Raw genomic sequence first — 18,648 nt, forward strand, 5'->3', positions numbered from 1 at the left:
TCCTGTTCCATTGATCTATATTTCTGTTGTTGTGCCAGTACCAAACTGTCTTGATTACTGTAGCTTTGTAATATAGTCTGAAGTCAGGGAGCCTGATTCCTCCAGCTCCATTTTTCGTTCTCAAGATTGCTTCGGCTATTCGGGGTCTTTTGTGTCTTCATACAAATTGTGAAATTTTTTGTTCTAGTTCTGTGAAAAATGCCAGTGGTAGTTTGATAGGGATTGCATTGAATCTGTAGATTGCTTTGGGTAGTAGAGTCATTTTCACAATGTTGATTCTTCCAATCCAAGAACATGGTATATCTCTCCATCTATTTGTATCATCTTTAATTTCTTTCATCAGTGTCCTATAATTTTCTGCATACAGGTCTTTTGTCTCCTTAGGTAGGTTTATTCCTAGATATTTTGTTCTTTTTGTTGCAATGGTAAACGGGAGTGTTTTCTTAATTTCACTTTCAGATTTTTCATCATTAGTATATAGGAATGCAAGAGATTTCTGTGCATTAATTTTGTATCCTGCTACTTTACCAAATTCATTGATTAGCTCTAGTAGTTTTCTGGTGGCAGGTTTAGGATTCTCTATGTATAGTATCATGTCATCTGCAAACAGTGACAGCTTTACTTTCCGATTTGGATTCCTTTTATTTCTTTTTCTTCTCTGATTGCTGTGGCTAACACTTCCAAAACTATGTTGAATAATAGTGTTGAGAGTGGGCAACCTTGTGTTGTTCCTGATCTTAGTGGAAATGGTTTCAGTTTTTCACCATTGAGGACAATGTTGGCTGTGGGTTTGTCATATATGGCCTTTATTATGTTGAGGAAAGTTCCCTCTATGCCTACTTTCTGCAGGGCTTTTATCATAAATGGCTGTTGAATTTTGTCGAAAGCTTTCTCTACATCTATTGAGATGATCATATGATTTTTCTCCTTCAGTTTGTTAATATGATGTATCACGTTGATTGATTTGCGTATATTGAAGAATCCTTGCATTCCTGGAATAAACCCCACTTGATCATGGTGTATGATCCTTTTAATGTGCTGTTGGATTCTGTTTGCTAGTATTTTGTTGAGGATTTTTGCATCTATGTTCATCAGTGATATTGGCCTGTAGTTTTCTTTCTTTGTGACATCTTTGTCTGGTTTTGGTATCAGGGTGATGGTGGCCTTGTAGAATGAGTTGGGGAGTGTTCCTCCCTCTGCAATATTTTGGAAGAGTTTGAGAAGGATAGGTGTTAGCTCTTCTCTAAATGTTTGATAGAATTCTCCTGTGAAGCCATCTGGTCCTGGGCTTTTGTTTGTTGGAAGATTTTTAATCACAGTTTCAATTTCAGTACTTGTGATTGGTCTGTTCATATTTTCTATTTCTTCCTGGTTCAGTCTCGGCAGGTTGTGCATTTCTAAGAATCTGTCCATTTCTTCCAGGTTGTCCATTTTATTGGCATAGAGTTGCTTGTAGTAATCTCTCATGATTGTTTGTATTTCTGCAGTGTCAGTGGTTACTTCTCCTTTTTCATTTCTAATTCTATTGATTTGAGTCTTCTCTCTTTTTCTCTTGATGAGTCTGGCTAATGGTTTATCAACTTTGTTTATCTTCTCGAAGAACCAGCTTTTAGTTTCATTGATGTTTGCTATTGTTTCCTTCATTTCTTTTTCATTTATTTCTGATCTGATCTTTATGATTTCTTTCCTTCTGCTAGCTTTGGGGTTTTTTTGCTCTTCTTTCTCTAATTGCTTTAGGTGCAAGGTTAGGTTGTTTATTCGAGACGTTTCCTGTTTCTTGATGTAGGCTTGTATTGCTATAAACTTCCCTCTTAGAACTGCTTTTGCTGCATCCCATAGGTTTTGGGTCGTCGTGTCTCCATTGTCATTTGTTTCTAGGTATTTTTTGATTTCCCCTTTGATTTCTTCAGTGATCACTTCGTTATTAAGTAGTGTATTGTGTAGCCTCCATGTGTTTGTATTTCTTACAGATCTTTTCCTGTAATTGATATCTAGTCTCATAGCATTGTGGTCGGAAAAGATACTTGATATGATTTCAATTTTCTTAAATTTACCAAGGCTTGATTTGTGACCCAAGATATGATCTATCCTGGAGAATGTTCCATGAGCACTTGAGAAAAATGTGTATTCTGTTGTTTTTGGGTGCTATGTCCTATAAATATCAATTAAGTCCATCTTGTTTAATGTATCATTTAAAGCTTGTGTTTCCTTATTTATTTTCATTTTGGATGATCTGTCCATTGGTGAAAGTGGGGTGTTAAAGTCCCCTACTATGATTGTGTTACTGTCGATTTCTCCTTTTACGGCTGTTAGTATTTGCCTTATGTATTGAGGTGCTCCTATGTTGGGTGCATAAATATTTACAATTGTTATACCTTCCTCTTGGATCGATCCCTTGATCATTATATAGTGTCCTTCTTTGTCTCTTGTAATAGTCTTTATTTTAAAGTCTATTTTGTCTGATATGAAAATTGCTACTCCAGCTTTCTTTTGATTTCCATTTGCATGGAATATCTTTTTCCATCCCCTCACTTTCAGTCTGTATGTGTCTCTAGGTCTGAAGTGGGTCTCTTGTAGACAGCATATATGTGGGTCTTGTTTTTGTATCCATTCAGCCAGTCTGTGTCTTTTGGTGGGAACATTTTATCCATTTACATTTAAGGTAATTATCGATATGTATGTTCCTATTCCCATTTTCTTAAATATTTTGGGTTTGTTATTGTAGGTGTTTATTTTCTCTTGAGTTTCTTGCCTAGAGAAGTTCCTTTAGCATTTGTTGTAAAGCTGGTTTGGTGGTGCTGAACTCTCTCAGCTTTTGCTTGTCTGTAAAGGTTTTAAGTTCTCCATCAAATCTGAATGAGATCCCTGCTGGCTAGAGTAACCTTGGTTGTAGGTTTTTCTCCTTCATCACTTTAAGTATATCCTGCCACTCCCTTCTGGCTTGCAGAGTTTCTGCTGAAAGATCAGCTGTTAACCTTATGGGGATTCCCTTGTGTGTTATTTGTTGTTTTTCCCTTGCTGCTTTTAATATGTTTTCTTTATATTTAATTTTTGACAGTTTGATTAATATGTGTCTTGGCATGTTTCTCCTTGGGTTTATCGTGTATGGGACTCTCTGTGCTTCCAGGACTTGATTAACTATTTCCTTTCCCATATTAGGGAAGTTTTCAACTATAATCTCTTCAAATATTTTCTCAGTCCCTTTCTTTTTCTCCTCTTCTTCTGGGACCGCTATAATTCGAATGTTGGTGTGTTTAATGTTGTCCCAGAGGTCTCTGAGACTGTCCTCAGTTCTTTTCATTCTTTTTTCTTTATTCTGCTCTGCAGTAGTTATTTCCACTATTTTATCTTCCAGGTCACTTATCCGTTCTTCTGCCTCAGTTATTCTGCTATTGATCCCGTCTAGAGTATTTTTAATTTCATTCATTGTGTTTTTCATCATTGCTTGGTTCCTCTTTAGTTCTTCTACGTCCTTGTTAAATGTTTCTTGCATTTTGTCTGTTCTATTTCCAAGATTTTGGATCATCTTTACTATCATTATTCTGAATTCTTTTTCAGGTAGACTGCCTATTTCCTCTTCATTTGTTAGGTCTGGTGGGTTTTGACCCTGTTCCTTCACCTGCTGTGTGTTTTTTTGTCTTCTCATTTTGCTTATCTTACTGTGTTTGGGGTCTCCTTTTCACAGGCTGCAGGTTCGTAGTTCCCGTTGTTTTTGGTATCTGTCCCCAGTGGCTAAGGTTGGTTCAGTGGGTTGTGTAGGCTTCCTGGTGGAGGGGACTAGTGCCTGTGTTTTGGTGGGTGAGGTTGGATCTTGTCTTTCTGGTGGGCACGTCCACGTCTGGTGGTGTGTCTTGGGGTGTCTGTGGCCTTATTATGATTTTAGGCAGCCTCTCTGCTAATGGATGGGGCTGTGTTCCTGTCTTGCTAGTTGTTTGGCATAGGGTGTCCAGCACTGTAGCTTGCTGGTCGTTGAGTGAAGCTGGGTCTTGATGTTGAGATGGAGATCTCTGAGAGATTTACGCCGTTTGGTATTACGTGGAGCTGGGAGGTCTCTTGTGGACCAGTGTCCTGAAGTTGGCTCTCCCACCTCAGAGGCACAGCCCTGATGCCTGGCTGGAGCACCAAGAGCCTTTCATCCACACGGCTCAGAATAAAAGGGAGAAAAAATAGAAAGAAAGAAAGAAAGAAAGAAAGAAAGAGGATAAAATAAAATAAAATAAAGCTATTATAATAAAAAATAAGAAAAATAATTATTAAGAATAAATTTAGTAAGAAAAAAATTCTTTTTTAATTTTTAAAGGTAGAAAATAAGGAAAAAATTATTAAGAAAACATTTATTAGGAAAAAAAAATTTTTAAGTAAAAAAAAAAAAAAAAAAGGACAGACCTAATCCTAGGACTAATGGTGAAAGCAAAGCTATACAGACAAAATCTCACCCAGAAGCATACACATATACACTCGCAAAAAAAGGAAAAGGGGAAAATTTAATATATCCTGCTCCCAAAGTCCACCTCCTGAATTTGGGATGATTCATTGTCTATTCAGGTATTCAGCAGATGCAGGCACATCAAGTTGTTTGTGGAGCTTTAATCCGCTGCTTCTGAGGCTGCTGGGAGAGATTTCCCTTTCTCTTCTTTGTTCGTACAGGTCCCGGGGTTCAGCTTTGGATTTGGACCCGCCTCTGCATGTAGATCACCTGAGGGCGTCTGTTCCCCGCCCAGACAGAACGGGGTTAAAGGAGCAGCTGACTAGGGGACTGTGGCTCACTCAGGCTGGGGGGAGGGAGGGGTACGGATGCGGGGCGAGCCTGCGGCGGCAGAGGCCGGCGTGACGTTGCAGCAGCCTGAGGCGCGCTGTGCGTTCTTCCAGGGAAGTTTTCCCCGGATCCGGGAGCCTGGCCGTGGCGGGCTGCACCGGCTCCCGGGAGGGGCAGTGTGGAGAGAGACCTGTGCTCGCACACAGGCTTGTTGGTGGCGGCAGCAGCAGCCTTAGTGTCTCATGCCCGTCTCTGGGGTCCGCGCTGATAGCCGCAGCTCGCGCCCGTCTCTGGAGCTCGTTTAGGCGGCGCTCTGAATCCCCTCTCCTTGCGCGCAGCGAAACAAAGAGGCAAGGAAAGGTCTCTTGCCTCTTTGGCAGCTGCAGACTTTCTCCCGGACTCCCTCCCCGCTAGCTGTGGTGTGCTAATCCCTTCAGGCTGTGTTCACGCCGCCAACCCCAGTCCTCTCCCTGGGATCCAACCGAAGCCTGAGCCTCAGCTCCCAGCCCCGCCCGCCCCGGCGGGTGAGCAGACAAGCCTCTCGGGCTGGTGAGTGCTACTCGACACACCGATCCTCCGTGCGGAAATCTCTCCACTTTGCCCTCCGCACCCCTGTGGCTGCGCTCTCCTCCGTGGCTCCGAAGCTTCCCCCCTCTGCTACCTGCAGTCTCCGCCCGCGAAGGGCCTTCCTAGTGTGTGGACACCTTTCCTCCTTCACAGCTCCCTCCCACTGGTGCAGGTCCCGTCCCTATTCTTTTGTCTCTGTTATTTCTTTTTTCTTTTGCCCTACCCAAGTACGTGGGGATTTTCTTGCCTTTTGGGAGGTCTGACGTCTTCTGCCAGCGTTCAGTGGGTGTTCTGTAGGAGCAGTTCCACGTGTAGATGTATTTCTACTGTATCTGTGGGAAGGAAGGTGATCTCCGTGTCTTACTCTTCCGCCATCTTGCCCAGATCCCTCGGGAATTTATTATTTTTTAAAATTTATTTATTTTTGGCGGCGTTGGGTCTTTGTTTCTGCACACGGGCTTTCTCTAGTTGCAGAGAGCGGGGGCTACTCTTCGTTGCAGTGCGCAGGCTTCTCATTGCGGTGGCTTCTCTTGTTGCGGAGCACAGGCTCTAGGTGTGCGGGCTTCAGTAGTCGTGGCATGCTGGCTCAGTAGTTGTGGCTCGCGGGCTGTAGGGTGCAGGCTCAGTAGTTGTGGCACATGGGCTTAGTTCCTCCGCGGCATGTGGGATCTTCCCGGACCAGGGATTGAACCCGTGACCCTGCATTGGCAGGCGGATTATTAACCACTGGGCCACCAGGGAAGTCCCTCAATCTAAGAATTCTTGGGCTAAAGATGATTTTCATTTTTATTTCACATCCATAAATTAGGCTAACAATACTAAACTTACTGAGCCTTCTTTGTTGAAAGTGTTAAAATATTAAAAAAAAAACTTTTAAAGAAATTATATAAGAATAGGAAAAAATGTGGTTACATATTTAGAAAGTTTTTTCCTCTTTCCTAGGTTTATTTCCAAAATTGAAGAAGTCTTGAATGACTGGAAACTGATTGGAAACTCTTTGGGAAAGCCACTTGAGAAGGTCAGATCTATTTGCTGGTATCTCTAAATGAGTATTTGCTTTGAAACTTCTATTTTTAAGTCTTTTGCTGCATTTGATACATTTAAAGTAAATGCTTTTAAAGTTATGTATAATCTATGAACATAAAATGGCATCTGGAAGAACTTGGATTGGAATCTATGGCGAACAACATTTGTAAGATACTTGTGACCTGTTTTTTAAATAATAAAATTTGTATGTATAATGTCATTCTTTGTGAGTGATTTTATTTCTGTTTCTCCTGGCGTTTACTTCTCTCTTGCTTTCTCCGTTAGAATGTTTGAAAACAGTTTTTCAAATTTTTTTGGTCAGAGAAAAATTGCAACTACCAACTTCTTGGGTAGAGTATTTTGCGTAACTAATGAGGAAAAATCTTGGTTTCAACAACTAACTTGATGTCATTAGTAGTTATTTTACTCAGTTTTTGTATTTTATGATACCACTAATAATGTTCGTCTTTCCCCTCTTCTTTTTTTAACTTTATGGATGTTTTGAGGATATTTAAGAATGAAAAAAAATATTCAAAATTGAGGTGAAACTAATCCTAACGTAAGATATTGATAGTTTTGCTCATAAACCATGCTGCAAATGTTTACTGAAGCACATACTCTGAGAACAAACCTAGATTTCCTGTATTTCACTGAAGGGAACTAACAGTTTGATTTTAGGTTTATATAGATGCTCTCTTTGTTAGGTAAATTCTTTTCAAGTAAATTTGATCATTGTTTTTCTTAAAAATCTATTCTTAACTGCAGTTTACCCCTATGTAAGGAACTCTCAATTCTCAATATTTGCTAGGGTTTTTCAGCTTTATTGTGATGTTAACAGAATTTGAGACTCTCAAAGTATTATGATTTTTTTCTTTAGCCATATGAATAAGAGCAGAAAAATCACATCATTTAATATAGTGAAATATATACATTAAATCAACTGTGTTTAAATATTTTATGATTGTATTTTTGAGTAGAGGAAATGTGAAGTTCTGAGACACAGATATTCTATTCCACTTGAAACAAAGACATAGCAGTTGATATAAATGCCAGTAAAATTAAAGGCAAAACAAGCTGGATATAACTGGAGTGGGAAGTGATTTGTACTATCAAAAAGAGAGCTAAACTGTGTATTTGTGAGCTCTGATATTATATTCCTTAATTCTTTGATTTACACATATTCACTGGGTATCCTTTATGTGCCATGTCTGAAGAAGTAGTGAACAGGGTAAGATCCTTGTTTGCCACTGCACATGAATTTTCATGAGAGAGAGGTAATTAATAAGTAAATAAGATTAAAATTCTAGACGCTAAATTCAACTTTGGGATTTAAGTTGGGTAATGTATTCAAAGTAGGTAGCGTATTGCTATCAGGTAGTAGGGGCAAAAGGAGTGTTTTCTCCCTACAGGTAGTAGTAAATAAATCAAATATGGAAAATATGAACACATTTCAAGGTGAGCTGTAACTATGATGAATAAGATTAAAGAAAGTGTAAAGGAGTATATATATGCTGTATATATTCAGCATAAAAAAGAAAATTTAGAGCATACCTTAGTAAGAGATTGTAATTTATGTCAAGGACAGTGATTACTAATTCTCTTCCTCCACTGAGGGACAATTAAGAGAAATTATTTTTTAAATACCTTTAATTATGGAAAATTTCAAAAATAGTATAGGGAACCCCCATGTGTGTGTCACTCAGATTCAACAATTCTTCCATTTCTTATTTCAATATTACCCCTATCTACTCGCCACCCCTACTAGATTTTTTTTAAATAGTTTTTTTTTTTAATAAACTATATATAATGTACAAAACTGCTTATTTTGGTAAATGTTTATATCATGTAAGATTCCTCACTCAAGATATTGGACATTTCTGTCATCCCAGAAATGTCCATAGTGAACCATTCCACTTGATTCCCATGTTCCTCACTCATGCCTTCTCCCTGCAACGCCCCCTGCCCCCTGCCCTTCCAAGGCATCTGCTGTTCTTTTCCTTTTTTCTTTTAAACCATAGCTTACTTTTGCCTGCTCTGCGATTGGATATACATGCTATCATACAGTGCATAGTCTTTATGGTGGTTTGTTTTACATAATATTTGAGATTATTCTAGGTTGTTGCAGGTATCAGTATTTTTATTGCTGAGTAGTAGTCTGTTGTATGAATGAATATACCACAGTGTGTTACTTGTTGACAGACATATTCGCTATTGTGAATAAAGCAGAACATTCTTACATGAGGCCTTTTGCAGAGGTATGTTTTTATTTCTCTTGGGTAAATATCTAGTAGAATTACTGGGTCATAGGCTAAGTGTATGCTTAACTTTATGAGAAAGTGCTAGATCTTTTGTAACATTTTACCTACCCACCAGCAATATGTGAGAGTTTGGGTTATTTCATATTTTCACCAACAGTTGTTTGTTTTCAGTCTTATAAAGTTTAGTCCTCCTAATGGGTATGTAGTTTGTGGAATTAATTTGTATTCTCTTTCTGGTTTTACTTTTGTATTTCTGTGACGAATATTGGTATTGATCACTTTTTTCGTGTGCTTGTTAGCCATTTGTGTGTCATCTTTTGTGAAATGTCTGTTCAAGTTTTTTGTCCATATTTTAAATTGGGTTGAGTTTTTATTGAGTTGTAGGGATCTTTTAGTTCTTTTATATATTCTGCTTTTAAGTCTTTTCACAGATAGTACTTTTGCTAGGTTGTGAAGATATGTTTTCTTCTAGAATTTATCATTTTAGCTTTTATTTAGGTATATGACCCATCATGAACTAATGATATGTATGGTGTGAGGTGGGAATCACAGTTCAGTTTTTTACATATGCCTATCTTGTTCTAGAACCTTTTGTTGAAAACACTTTTCTCCATTGAATTGCTTTGTTGCCTTTGTCAGACAGTTGACCTAGGGGGGTCATCTTCTGGAATCTGTATTCTGTTTCATTAATCTATTTGAAAATCCTGATGTCAATACCACATTGTCTTGACTACTGTAGTTTAGGGTTTCCCAGTTTTGGCACTGTTGAAATTTTGGGCCAGGTTGTTGTGGGGCTGTCTCACGTATTATAGAATTTTAGTAGTATCCCTGTCCTCTGCCTGTTAGATCCCAGTAGCATCCTCCCCGTGGTGAAAACCAAAAATGTATCTAGACATTGCCAAATGTCCCCTGAGGTGCAAAATTGCCTCCAACTGAGAACCACTGAATAGCTTTAGAGTAAGTCCCAAATTTAGTTAATGTAAATTCTCTAGCTTTTGTTGTTTTCCCAAATTGTTTTGTCTATTCTAGGACCTTTGTTTTCATTATGAATTTCAGAATGAGCTTGTCAGTTTATATAAAAAGGATTATGATTATGCTGGGACTATGATTGGGATTGTGTTGAATTTATAGATTACTTTGAGGAGAAGTAACATTTTGACAATCTTGAAATCTCTTCACTTATTAAGTCATCTTTATTGCAGCAATGTTTTATAGCTTTTGATGAGGTCTTGCATTTTTTTGTTAAATTTATTACTAAATATGTTATATGATGCAGTTGTAAATGGAATTGTTTTTAAATTTTCTTTTTCATTTGTTTATTGCTAGTGCATAGACATACAATAAAATTTTGTATATTGATTTGGTATCTTGAGACCTGGTTAAATGTAAAGATTCATAATCTTTTTGTTAATTCTTCTGCATCTTCTACATGCAGAGTCATGTTATTTGCAAATAGGGACAGTTTTACTTCCTTCTCAATTTTTGTACCTTGCATTTCTTATTTTTAATTGCACTAACTGGGACCTTTAATAAAATTTTGAATAGAATTGTTGAGAGTAGACATCCTTGCCTCCTTCCCAATTTTAAGGGGGAAATGTCCAGCTCTTCAATACTCAGAATTGTAGGTTTTTCATAGGTGTCCTTTATAACACAGGGGAAATTCTGTTCTTAATTAGCTGAAAGGTTTTTTTGAAATCATGGGTATAATTTATTCAAATCTTATTCTGTACCTATTGAAACAGTCAGATGGTTTTTCTTTTTTATTCTCTGAATATGGTTAAGTATGTTGATTAATTTTTTTTAATTGTGGTAAAATATATACAGATGGTCTCCAACTTACGGTGATCTGACTTAGGATTTTTCGATGGATATGATACAAAAGTGATACACACTCAGTGGAAATTGTACTTTGAATTTTGATCTTTTCCCAGGCTAGCCTGTGTGGTACAGTACTCTCTCGTGATGCTGGGCAGCAAGCTGCAGCTCCCAGTAAACCATTCGATCACGAGGGTAAGCCACTGATGCACTTAAAACTGTTCTGTACCCGTGTAACCATTCTGTTTTTCACTTTAAGTACTCAAAAAATTACATGAGGTAGTCAGCATTTCATTACAAAATAGGCTTTGTGTTAGATGATTTTGTCTAACTAGGCTAATGTTAAGTGTTCTGAGCATGTTTAAGGTAGGCTAGGCTAAGCTATAATATATGATAGATTAGGTGTATTATGTTGACTTAACGATATTTCCAACCTATTATGAGTTTATTGGGCCATAATAACACCATCATAAGTCAAGGATGATTTGTACTAACGGTTTACCACTTTAACCTTTTTTTTTTTTTAAGTTTTAAATTAATTATTTATTTATTTATTTTTGGCTGTGTTGGGTCTTCGTTTCTGTGTGAGGGCTTTCTCTAGTTGCGGCGAGCGGGGGCCACTCTTCATCGCAGTGTGCGGGCCTCTCACTGTTGCGGCCTCTCTTGTTGCAGAGCACAGGCTCCAGACGCGGAGGCTCAGTAGTTGTGGCTCGCGGGCTCTAGAGCACAGGCTCAGTAGTTGTGGCTCACAGGCCTAGTTGCTCCACGGCATGTGGGATCCTCCCAGACCAGGGTCCGAACCCGTGTCCCCTGCATTGGCAGGCAGATTCTCAACCACTGCGCCACCAAGGAAGCCCCGATTAATGAGTTCTAGTAGTTTTCTGGTGATAGATTTCTAAATTAAAATCTTTTTTTTATTGAAGTATAGTTGATGTACAATGTTGTGGCAATCTCTGCTGTACAGCAGAGTGACTCACTTATACACATACATTCCTTTTTTCATATTCTTTTCCATTATGGTTTATCACAGGACATCGAATATAGTTCCCTGTGCTATACAGTAGGACCTTGTTGTTTATCCTTTCTATGTATAATAGTTTACATCTGCTAATCCCACACTCCCAATCCTTCCCTCTCAAGAATTCTAGTTTTAGTGCTTACTCCCTTTGTGGCATTGGGCCATCTCAGTTAGTTTTTGCTCCTGCTGGCGTTGCCTCTCTTAAAAGTATTCACCAGAAGCTTTAAAATGACATTTGCTTAAGTAGAATAGAATATAAACTAATAGAATTACTTAACACTTATTTGCTGTAAAAAGTATCAATGGCTTCCTTAGAGCTCCTAGAAGTTAAAAACTTAGCACCTAGCTGGGAAAAAATAAAACTCTATGTAATGTATTTTGGCTGAAAAGGTTCAGGTTTCATCAGAGATAGATGAGACGTCTCTTCAGACATTTTTAGTTCTATTATTTCATAGTTTTTATTTTTCTTTTGTATATTTTAAAAGATTTTTTGGGGCTTCCCAGGTGGCACAGTGGTTAAGAATCCGCTTCTCTTTGCAGTGGCTTAGCACGGGCTCTGTGCATGTGGGCTTCAGTAGTTGTGGCACGTGGGCTCAGTAGTTGTGGTTCGAGAGCTCTAGAGTGCAGGCTCAGTAGTTGCTCCATGGCATGTAGGATCTTCCTGGACCAGGGCTCGAACCTATGTCCCCTGCATTGGCAGGCGGATTCTTAATCACTGCGCCACCAGGGAAGTCCCTGGTGTATTTTAAAGTAAGTTAGTATTTAGTGTAATATGTCTGCATTTAATTTTGTAAGTAGCTCTTTTCTTTATATTTTGATTTTATTTTTTACTTTTTTCCTCCTTTGACTTAGTAATTTTTCTCCTTTTTTCTTTAATTCTGATTTAGTAATTTGATTTTTTCCTCCTAATGAATTTTATATATCCTGCAATTGGCAAGTCTAGTGGGTGAGTCATTTTCTAAAAATTTGGTTGTAAATATGGCTGATGAGAATTTTGACTGTATTTTTCTATAGTGAGGAGGAAATGTTTAAATTATGTTTTCAGGGTAGTGCCCAAAATATTAAAATTCTCTCCCTATTACTGGAGCCATGTAGTCAGTCTCTTCAGCTACTTCCTTTTGTTCATTTATTGTTTCATTCACTTTTCATTCATTCATTTATAGAGTTCCCACTATGGATCAGGAATTGTTATTCTGCTTCCTGTTGATTAAAACAACCTCTCTACCCTCCCTCACCTCCAGATTGTTAAATACTTTACCTCTTTACTCCATAGTCATTTTATCTATTCCTCAGCTATCAGTATAGTCAACCCTCCATATCTGTGGGTTCCACATCTGCAGATTCAACTGAGGATCAAAAATATTGTAAAAAAAAAATTCCAGAAAGTTCCAAAAAGCAAAACTTAAATTTGTGGCACTGGCAACTATTTACATAGTATTTACAACTATTTATATAGCATCTACATTGTATTATGTATTATAAGTAATCTAGAGATGATTTAAAGTACACAAGAGGATGTGCATAGTTTCTATGCAAATATTACACTATTTTATGTAAGAGAGTTGACTATCTGATGATTTTGGTATCCTAGGGGGCTGTGGGAGAGACGTCCTTAAACCAGTTCTCTACAGACACCAATAGAGGACTGTATTCTTTCTGTTCCTCCCTCCATGAAGTGTACAACCAGTGACTTGTAGGTGTTCAAGCGGTTAATCCCAGATTAGATCTCTGAACTCAGTTGCTTAGGCAAATTATGATTGGGACTTCCCTGGCAGTCCAGTGGTTAGGATTCCACACTTGCAATGCAGGGGGCATGGGTTTGATCCCTGGTCAGGGAATGAGGATCCCACATGCCATGTGGTACAGCCAAAAATAAATAAATAAATAAAAATTAAAAATTTAGGGAAAAAAAGAGAAAATTATGGTGGAAGTTAGGTTTTATCATGTTAGTAGAATTAGAGTTAAGCCAGTTTAAAGGATGAAGTTCTTTGTGGACAGAGGGACCTCATCACCATTTTTAATGGGAGTTCTTAACCCAGAGTCTTAGGTCTCTTTAAATTGTGTACATGCTTAATTTTTTTTATACATGCTTAATTTTTAATGTGAATATGCATGATTTTCCTGGCAGATGGTCCAGAGCTTTCATCGGATACTTAAAGGAACGTGTGACTCAAAAAAGATTAAATAAAAGCTACTATTTTCAATTTTGTTTCATATGCATTTACTATTTAAAAAATTAATGTATTTTGTTTTGGTTGAGTACATATCCAAAGGTTTACTTGATCATGAAGTTTTTTTTTTTTTTAAATTAATTAATTAATTAAATTTTGGCTGCGTTGGTTCTTTGTTGCTGTGCACAGGCTGTCTCTAGTTGCAGTGAGCGGGGGCTACTCCTTGTTGCAGTGCGTGGGCTTCTCATTGCAGTGGCTTCTCTTGTTGTGGAGCATGGGCTCTAGGTGTGTGGGCTTCAGTAGTTGTGGCATGTGGGCTCAGTAGTTGTGGCTCACAGGCTCTAGAGCGCAGGCTCAGTAGTTGTGATGCACGGGCTTAGTTGCTCCGCAGCATGTGGGATCTTCCCGGACCAGGGATTGAACCCGTGTCCCCTGCATTGGCAGGCGGATTCTTAACCACTGCGCCACCAGGGAAGTCCGATCATGAAGTTTTGTACCCCACACACAAGTAATAATTTTTAAGTCAGTGAAATTTGTCCTTAATATACCTCTACCTCCCTAGTGTTTTACTCAGTCTCTGGTATCCTGGCCTCAAGTTTTGACTCAAGTCAGCCCTACCCTTAAATGTTGAATGCTCCAAAATTACCTGCTTCTTTCCTTTGTTTCCTGTTTCTATCCCCATCTCCAAAATATAATGCTAATCTTACTTGGGTTAGCAGAGTGTAGTTTTTTATTTATTTAAAAAGATTTGAATGGGTGATAATCACTTGATCTTACAAAAAGTATTTTGGTTTTGTATGCTACTAAAATGCTAAAGGAAAATAAAAATGAAATTGAAATTGTTACTCTTCCAGGGAGAGTTCCTTATCCTATCAAAGACTAAAGTAATTCACAGAAACTGCTTTTGGGCTCCTAGCCTGAATTCCTTTCCACCATACAATGCTCAAGTTTTTAATGTTTTTAAAAGGACACCAGTGGAATTTCAGAAAAATGTAAGAAAAGTAAATAAACAGCTTTAGATTGTATGGAGAAATATTTGGGGGCAAGATATCTGTCTTATGGCCTAGAAAGTTGTCTTCTGAAGTCAGTTTCCTGAAATTGTCTTTCCTGTCCTTTCCATTTTCTAGTTTTGAGGTCAGAATATTTTTATTAAAATTTAAAAAACCCTGTAACTGCAAAAATAATATAACCAAATCAAATAATGTTTGTATTTCAAAAGTGACAGTTTCCTCCTCATCACTTCCCTTCTGCCCATCTCCTTTTCAGAGCTAACAGTGTTTAACTGTTTGATATTCTATTCCGTGTGTCTGTGTCATACCTTTAAAAAAAAAGATCTGTTTTGTGCTACAACTGCCTTTTTAAAAAAACTTTATATTTTGTTGGCTTTTTTCCAAGATAAGACACAGACATCTATCTCATTATTTTAATGCTTGCATTGTAGTGCACTGTATGACTGTACCATAATGTCTTGTTTATATTCCTATTGAAAGGATATTTAATTTTCAGTTTTTGCAGTTGTAGCACTGGGGTAGTAAGCATTATTGTACATACATTTGCAGACTTGTATGAATATTTCTATAACAGTTCTAAAAGTAGAATTACTAAGTCAAAGGGAATGTGTTTTTTATTTTTGATAAATACAGCTTTGTTTTCCACCAAGATGATTGAATGTACTTCTGCTCTCCTCATGCATGGCACATGAATGCACCCATTTCCTCAGTCCTCCAACACAATTTTCATTATATTTTTGTCAATGTAAAACTATCTAATTTTTATGTATATTTTCCTGAGCACTGTTGAAAATGAGTGTTCCTTCATGTTTATTAAACATTAGAATTTCCCTTTCGATTGCTCATTATATACATTCACCAATTTTCTACTGAGTTATAGAAGGGCTTTGTTAATTGTGTTGCAGATCTTTTGCCTAGCCTGTCATTTTTCTTTTAATTTGAATGTGTCTTTTGCATTACAAAAATTATAAATTTTTCATTTTAGCAAAGAACATAAGAAAACTTGTAAAAAAAAATTACCAATTTAACCATTGTTAAGTGTACAGTTCAGGCATTAATTAAGTGCATTCACACTGTTGTGCAATGATTACCACCATCCATATCGAGAACTTTTTCATCATCCTAAACTGAAACTATACTCATTAAACACTAACAACATCATATGAAAGGAATCATACAATATTTATGTCTGGCTTGTTTCTCTTAGCATAATGTCTTCAAAGTTTACCCATATTGTAGTGTGTGTCCATTTCATTCCTTTTTAAGGCTGAAATAAAATTCTATTATATGTATATGCTACACTTTGTTAATCCATTCATTCATTTGTCATTAGACACGGGTTGCTTCTACCTTTGGCTATTGCAAATAATGCTGCTATGAATATGGTTGTACAAATACCAGTTTGAGTCCCTGCTTTTAAGTCTTTTGGGTATATACCCAAAAATGGGATTGCTAAATCATTGGTGGTTCTATTTTTAAGTTTTTGAAGAACCACCATATTGTTTTCCACAGCAGCTGCATCATTTTGCAGCATCATAGTGTCTGGCACATCATAGTGTCTGGCCTTACATTTAGGTCTTTAATCCATTTTGAGTTTATTTTTGTGTATGGTGTTAGGGAGTGTTCTAATTTCATTCTTTTACATGTAGCTGTCCAGTTTTCCCAGCACCACTTATTGAAGAGGCTGTCTTCTCTCCATTGTATATTCTTGCCTCCTTTATCAAAGATAAGGTGACGATATATGCATGGGTTTATCTCTGGGCTTTCTATCCTGTTCCATTGATCTATATTTCTATTTTTGTGCCAGTACCATACTGTCTTGATTACTGTAGCTTTGTAGCATAGTCTGAAGTCAGGGAGCCTGATTCCTCCAGCTCCATTTTTCTTTCTCAAGATTGCTTTGGCTATTTGGGGTCTTTTGTGTTTCCATACAAATTGTGTAATTTTTTTTTTAACAGTTTTTTGTTCTTTTTTAAAAATCAATTTATTTATTTTTGGCTGTGTTGGGTCTTCGTTTCTGTGCGAGGGCTTTCTCTAGTTGCGGCAAGCGGGGGCCACTCTTCATCACGGTGCGTGGGCCTCTCACTACTGTGGCCTCTCTTGTTGCGGAGCACAGGCTGCAGACGTGCAGGCTCAGTAGTTGTGGCTCACGGCACATGTTGCTCCGCGGCATGTGGGATCTTCCCAGACAAGGGCTCGAACCCGTGTCCCCTGCATTAGCAGGCAGATTCTCAACCACTGCGCCACCAGGGAAGCCCAATTGTGTAATTTTTTGTTCTAGATCTGTGAAAAATGCCATTGTTAGTTTGATAGGGATTGCAATGAATCTGTAGACTGCTTTGGATAGTATAGTCACTTTCACAGTGCTGATTCTTCCAATCCAAGAACATGGTATATCTCTCCATCTATTTGTATCATCTTTAATTTCCTTCATCAGTGTCTTATAGTTTTTTTGCATACAGGTCTTTTGTCTCCTTAGGTAGGTTTATTCCTAGGTATTTTATTCTTTTTGTTGCAGTGGTAAATAGGAATGTTTCCTTAATTTCTCTTTCAGATATTTCATCATTAGTGTATAGGAATGCAAGAGATTTCTGTGCAATTAATTTTGTATCCTGCTACTTTACCAAATTCATTGATTAGCTCTAGTAGTTTTCTGGTAGCATCTTTAGGATTCTCTACGTATAGTATCATGTCATCTGCAAACAGTGACAGTTTTACTTCTTCTTTTCCAATTTGTATTCCTTTTATTTCTTTTTCTTCTCTGATTGCTGTGGCTAAAACTTCCAAAACTATGTTGAATAATAGTGGTGAGAGTGGGCAACCTTGTCTTGTTCCTGATCTTAGTGGAAATGGTTTCAGTTTTTCACCATTGAGAACGATGTTGGCTGTGGGTTCATCATATATGGCCTTTATTATGTTGAGGTAAGTTCCCTCTGTGCCTGCTTTCTGGATGATTTTTATCATAAATGGGTGTTGAATTTTGTCAAAAGCTTTTTCTGCATCAATTGAGAAGATCATATGGTTTTTGTCCTTCAATTTGTTAATGTGGTTTATCACACTGATTGATCTGCATATATTGAAGAATCGTTGCATTCCTGGGATAAGCCCCACTTGATCATGGTGTATGATCCTTTTAATGTGCTGTTGGATTCTGTTTGCTAGTATTTTGTTGAGGAATTTTGCATCTATGTTCATCAGTGATATTGGCCTGTAGTTTTCTTTCTTTGTGACATCTTTGTCTGGTTTTGGTATCAGGGTGATGGTGGCCTTGTAGAATGAGTTTGGGAGTGTTCCTCCCTCTGCTATATTTTGGAAGAGTTTGAGAAGGATAGGTGTTAGCTCTTCTGTAACTGTTTGGTAGAATTCACCTGTGAAGCCATCTGGTCCTGGGCTTTTGTTTGTTGGAAGATTTTTAATCACAGTCTCAATTTCAGTGCTTGTGATTGGTCTGTTTATGTTTTCTGTTTCTTCCTTGTTCAGTCTCGGAAGGTTGTGCTTTTCTAAGCATGTGTCCATTTCTTCCAGGTTGTCCATTTTATTGGCATAGAGTTGCTTGTAGTAATCTCTCATGATCCTTTGTATTTCTGCAGTGTCAGTTGTTACTTCTCCTTTTTCATGTCTAATTGTGTTGATTTGAGTCTTCTCCCTTTTTTTCTTGATGTGTCTGGCTAATGGTTTATCAATTTTGTTTATCTTCTCAAAGAACCAGCTTTTAGTTTTATTGATCTTTGCTATTGTTTCCTTCATTTCTTTTTCATTTATTTCTCATCTGATCTTTATGATTTCCTTCCTTCTGCTAACTTTAGGGTTTTTTTGTTCTTCCTTCTCTAATTGCTTTAGGTGTAAGGTTAGGTTGTTTGAGGTGTTTCTTGTTGTTGAGGTAGGATTGTATTGCTATAAACTTCTTTCTTAGAACTGCTTTTGCTGCATCCCATAGGTTTTGGGTCATCGTGTTTTCATTGTCATTTGTTTCTAGGTAGTTTTTGATTTCCTCTTTGATTTCTTTAGTGATCTCTTGGTTATTTAA

General features: G+C 37.6%; 1 protein-coding gene across 2 annotated transcripts in view; it reads left to right on the forward strand.

Annotated features, from left to right (window-relative positions):
• Positions 1-18,648, forward strand: part of RAB3GAP1 (RAB3 GTPase activating protein catalytic subunit 1) — a 123,812-nt gene that overhangs the window by 11,224 nt on the left and 93,940 nt on the right. For both annotated transcript variants that reach the window (XM_036858080.1, XM_036858081.1), the window contains exon 3: positions 6,266-6,341. In XM_036858080.1, the coding sequence (XP_036713975.1) occupies positions 6,266-6,341 (76 nt within the window). The remainder of the gene's footprint in view (positions 1-6,265; positions 6,342-18,648) is intronic.

The sequence above is a fragment of the Balaenoptera musculus genome, chromosome 7 (genome assembly GCF_009873245.2).
Source record: "Balaenoptera musculus isolate JJ_BM4_2016_0621 chromosome 7, mBalMus1.pri.v3, whole genome shotgun sequence".
Taxonomy (NCBI): domain Eukaryota; kingdom Metazoa; phylum Chordata; class Mammalia; order Artiodactyla; family Balaenopteridae; genus Balaenoptera; species Balaenoptera musculus.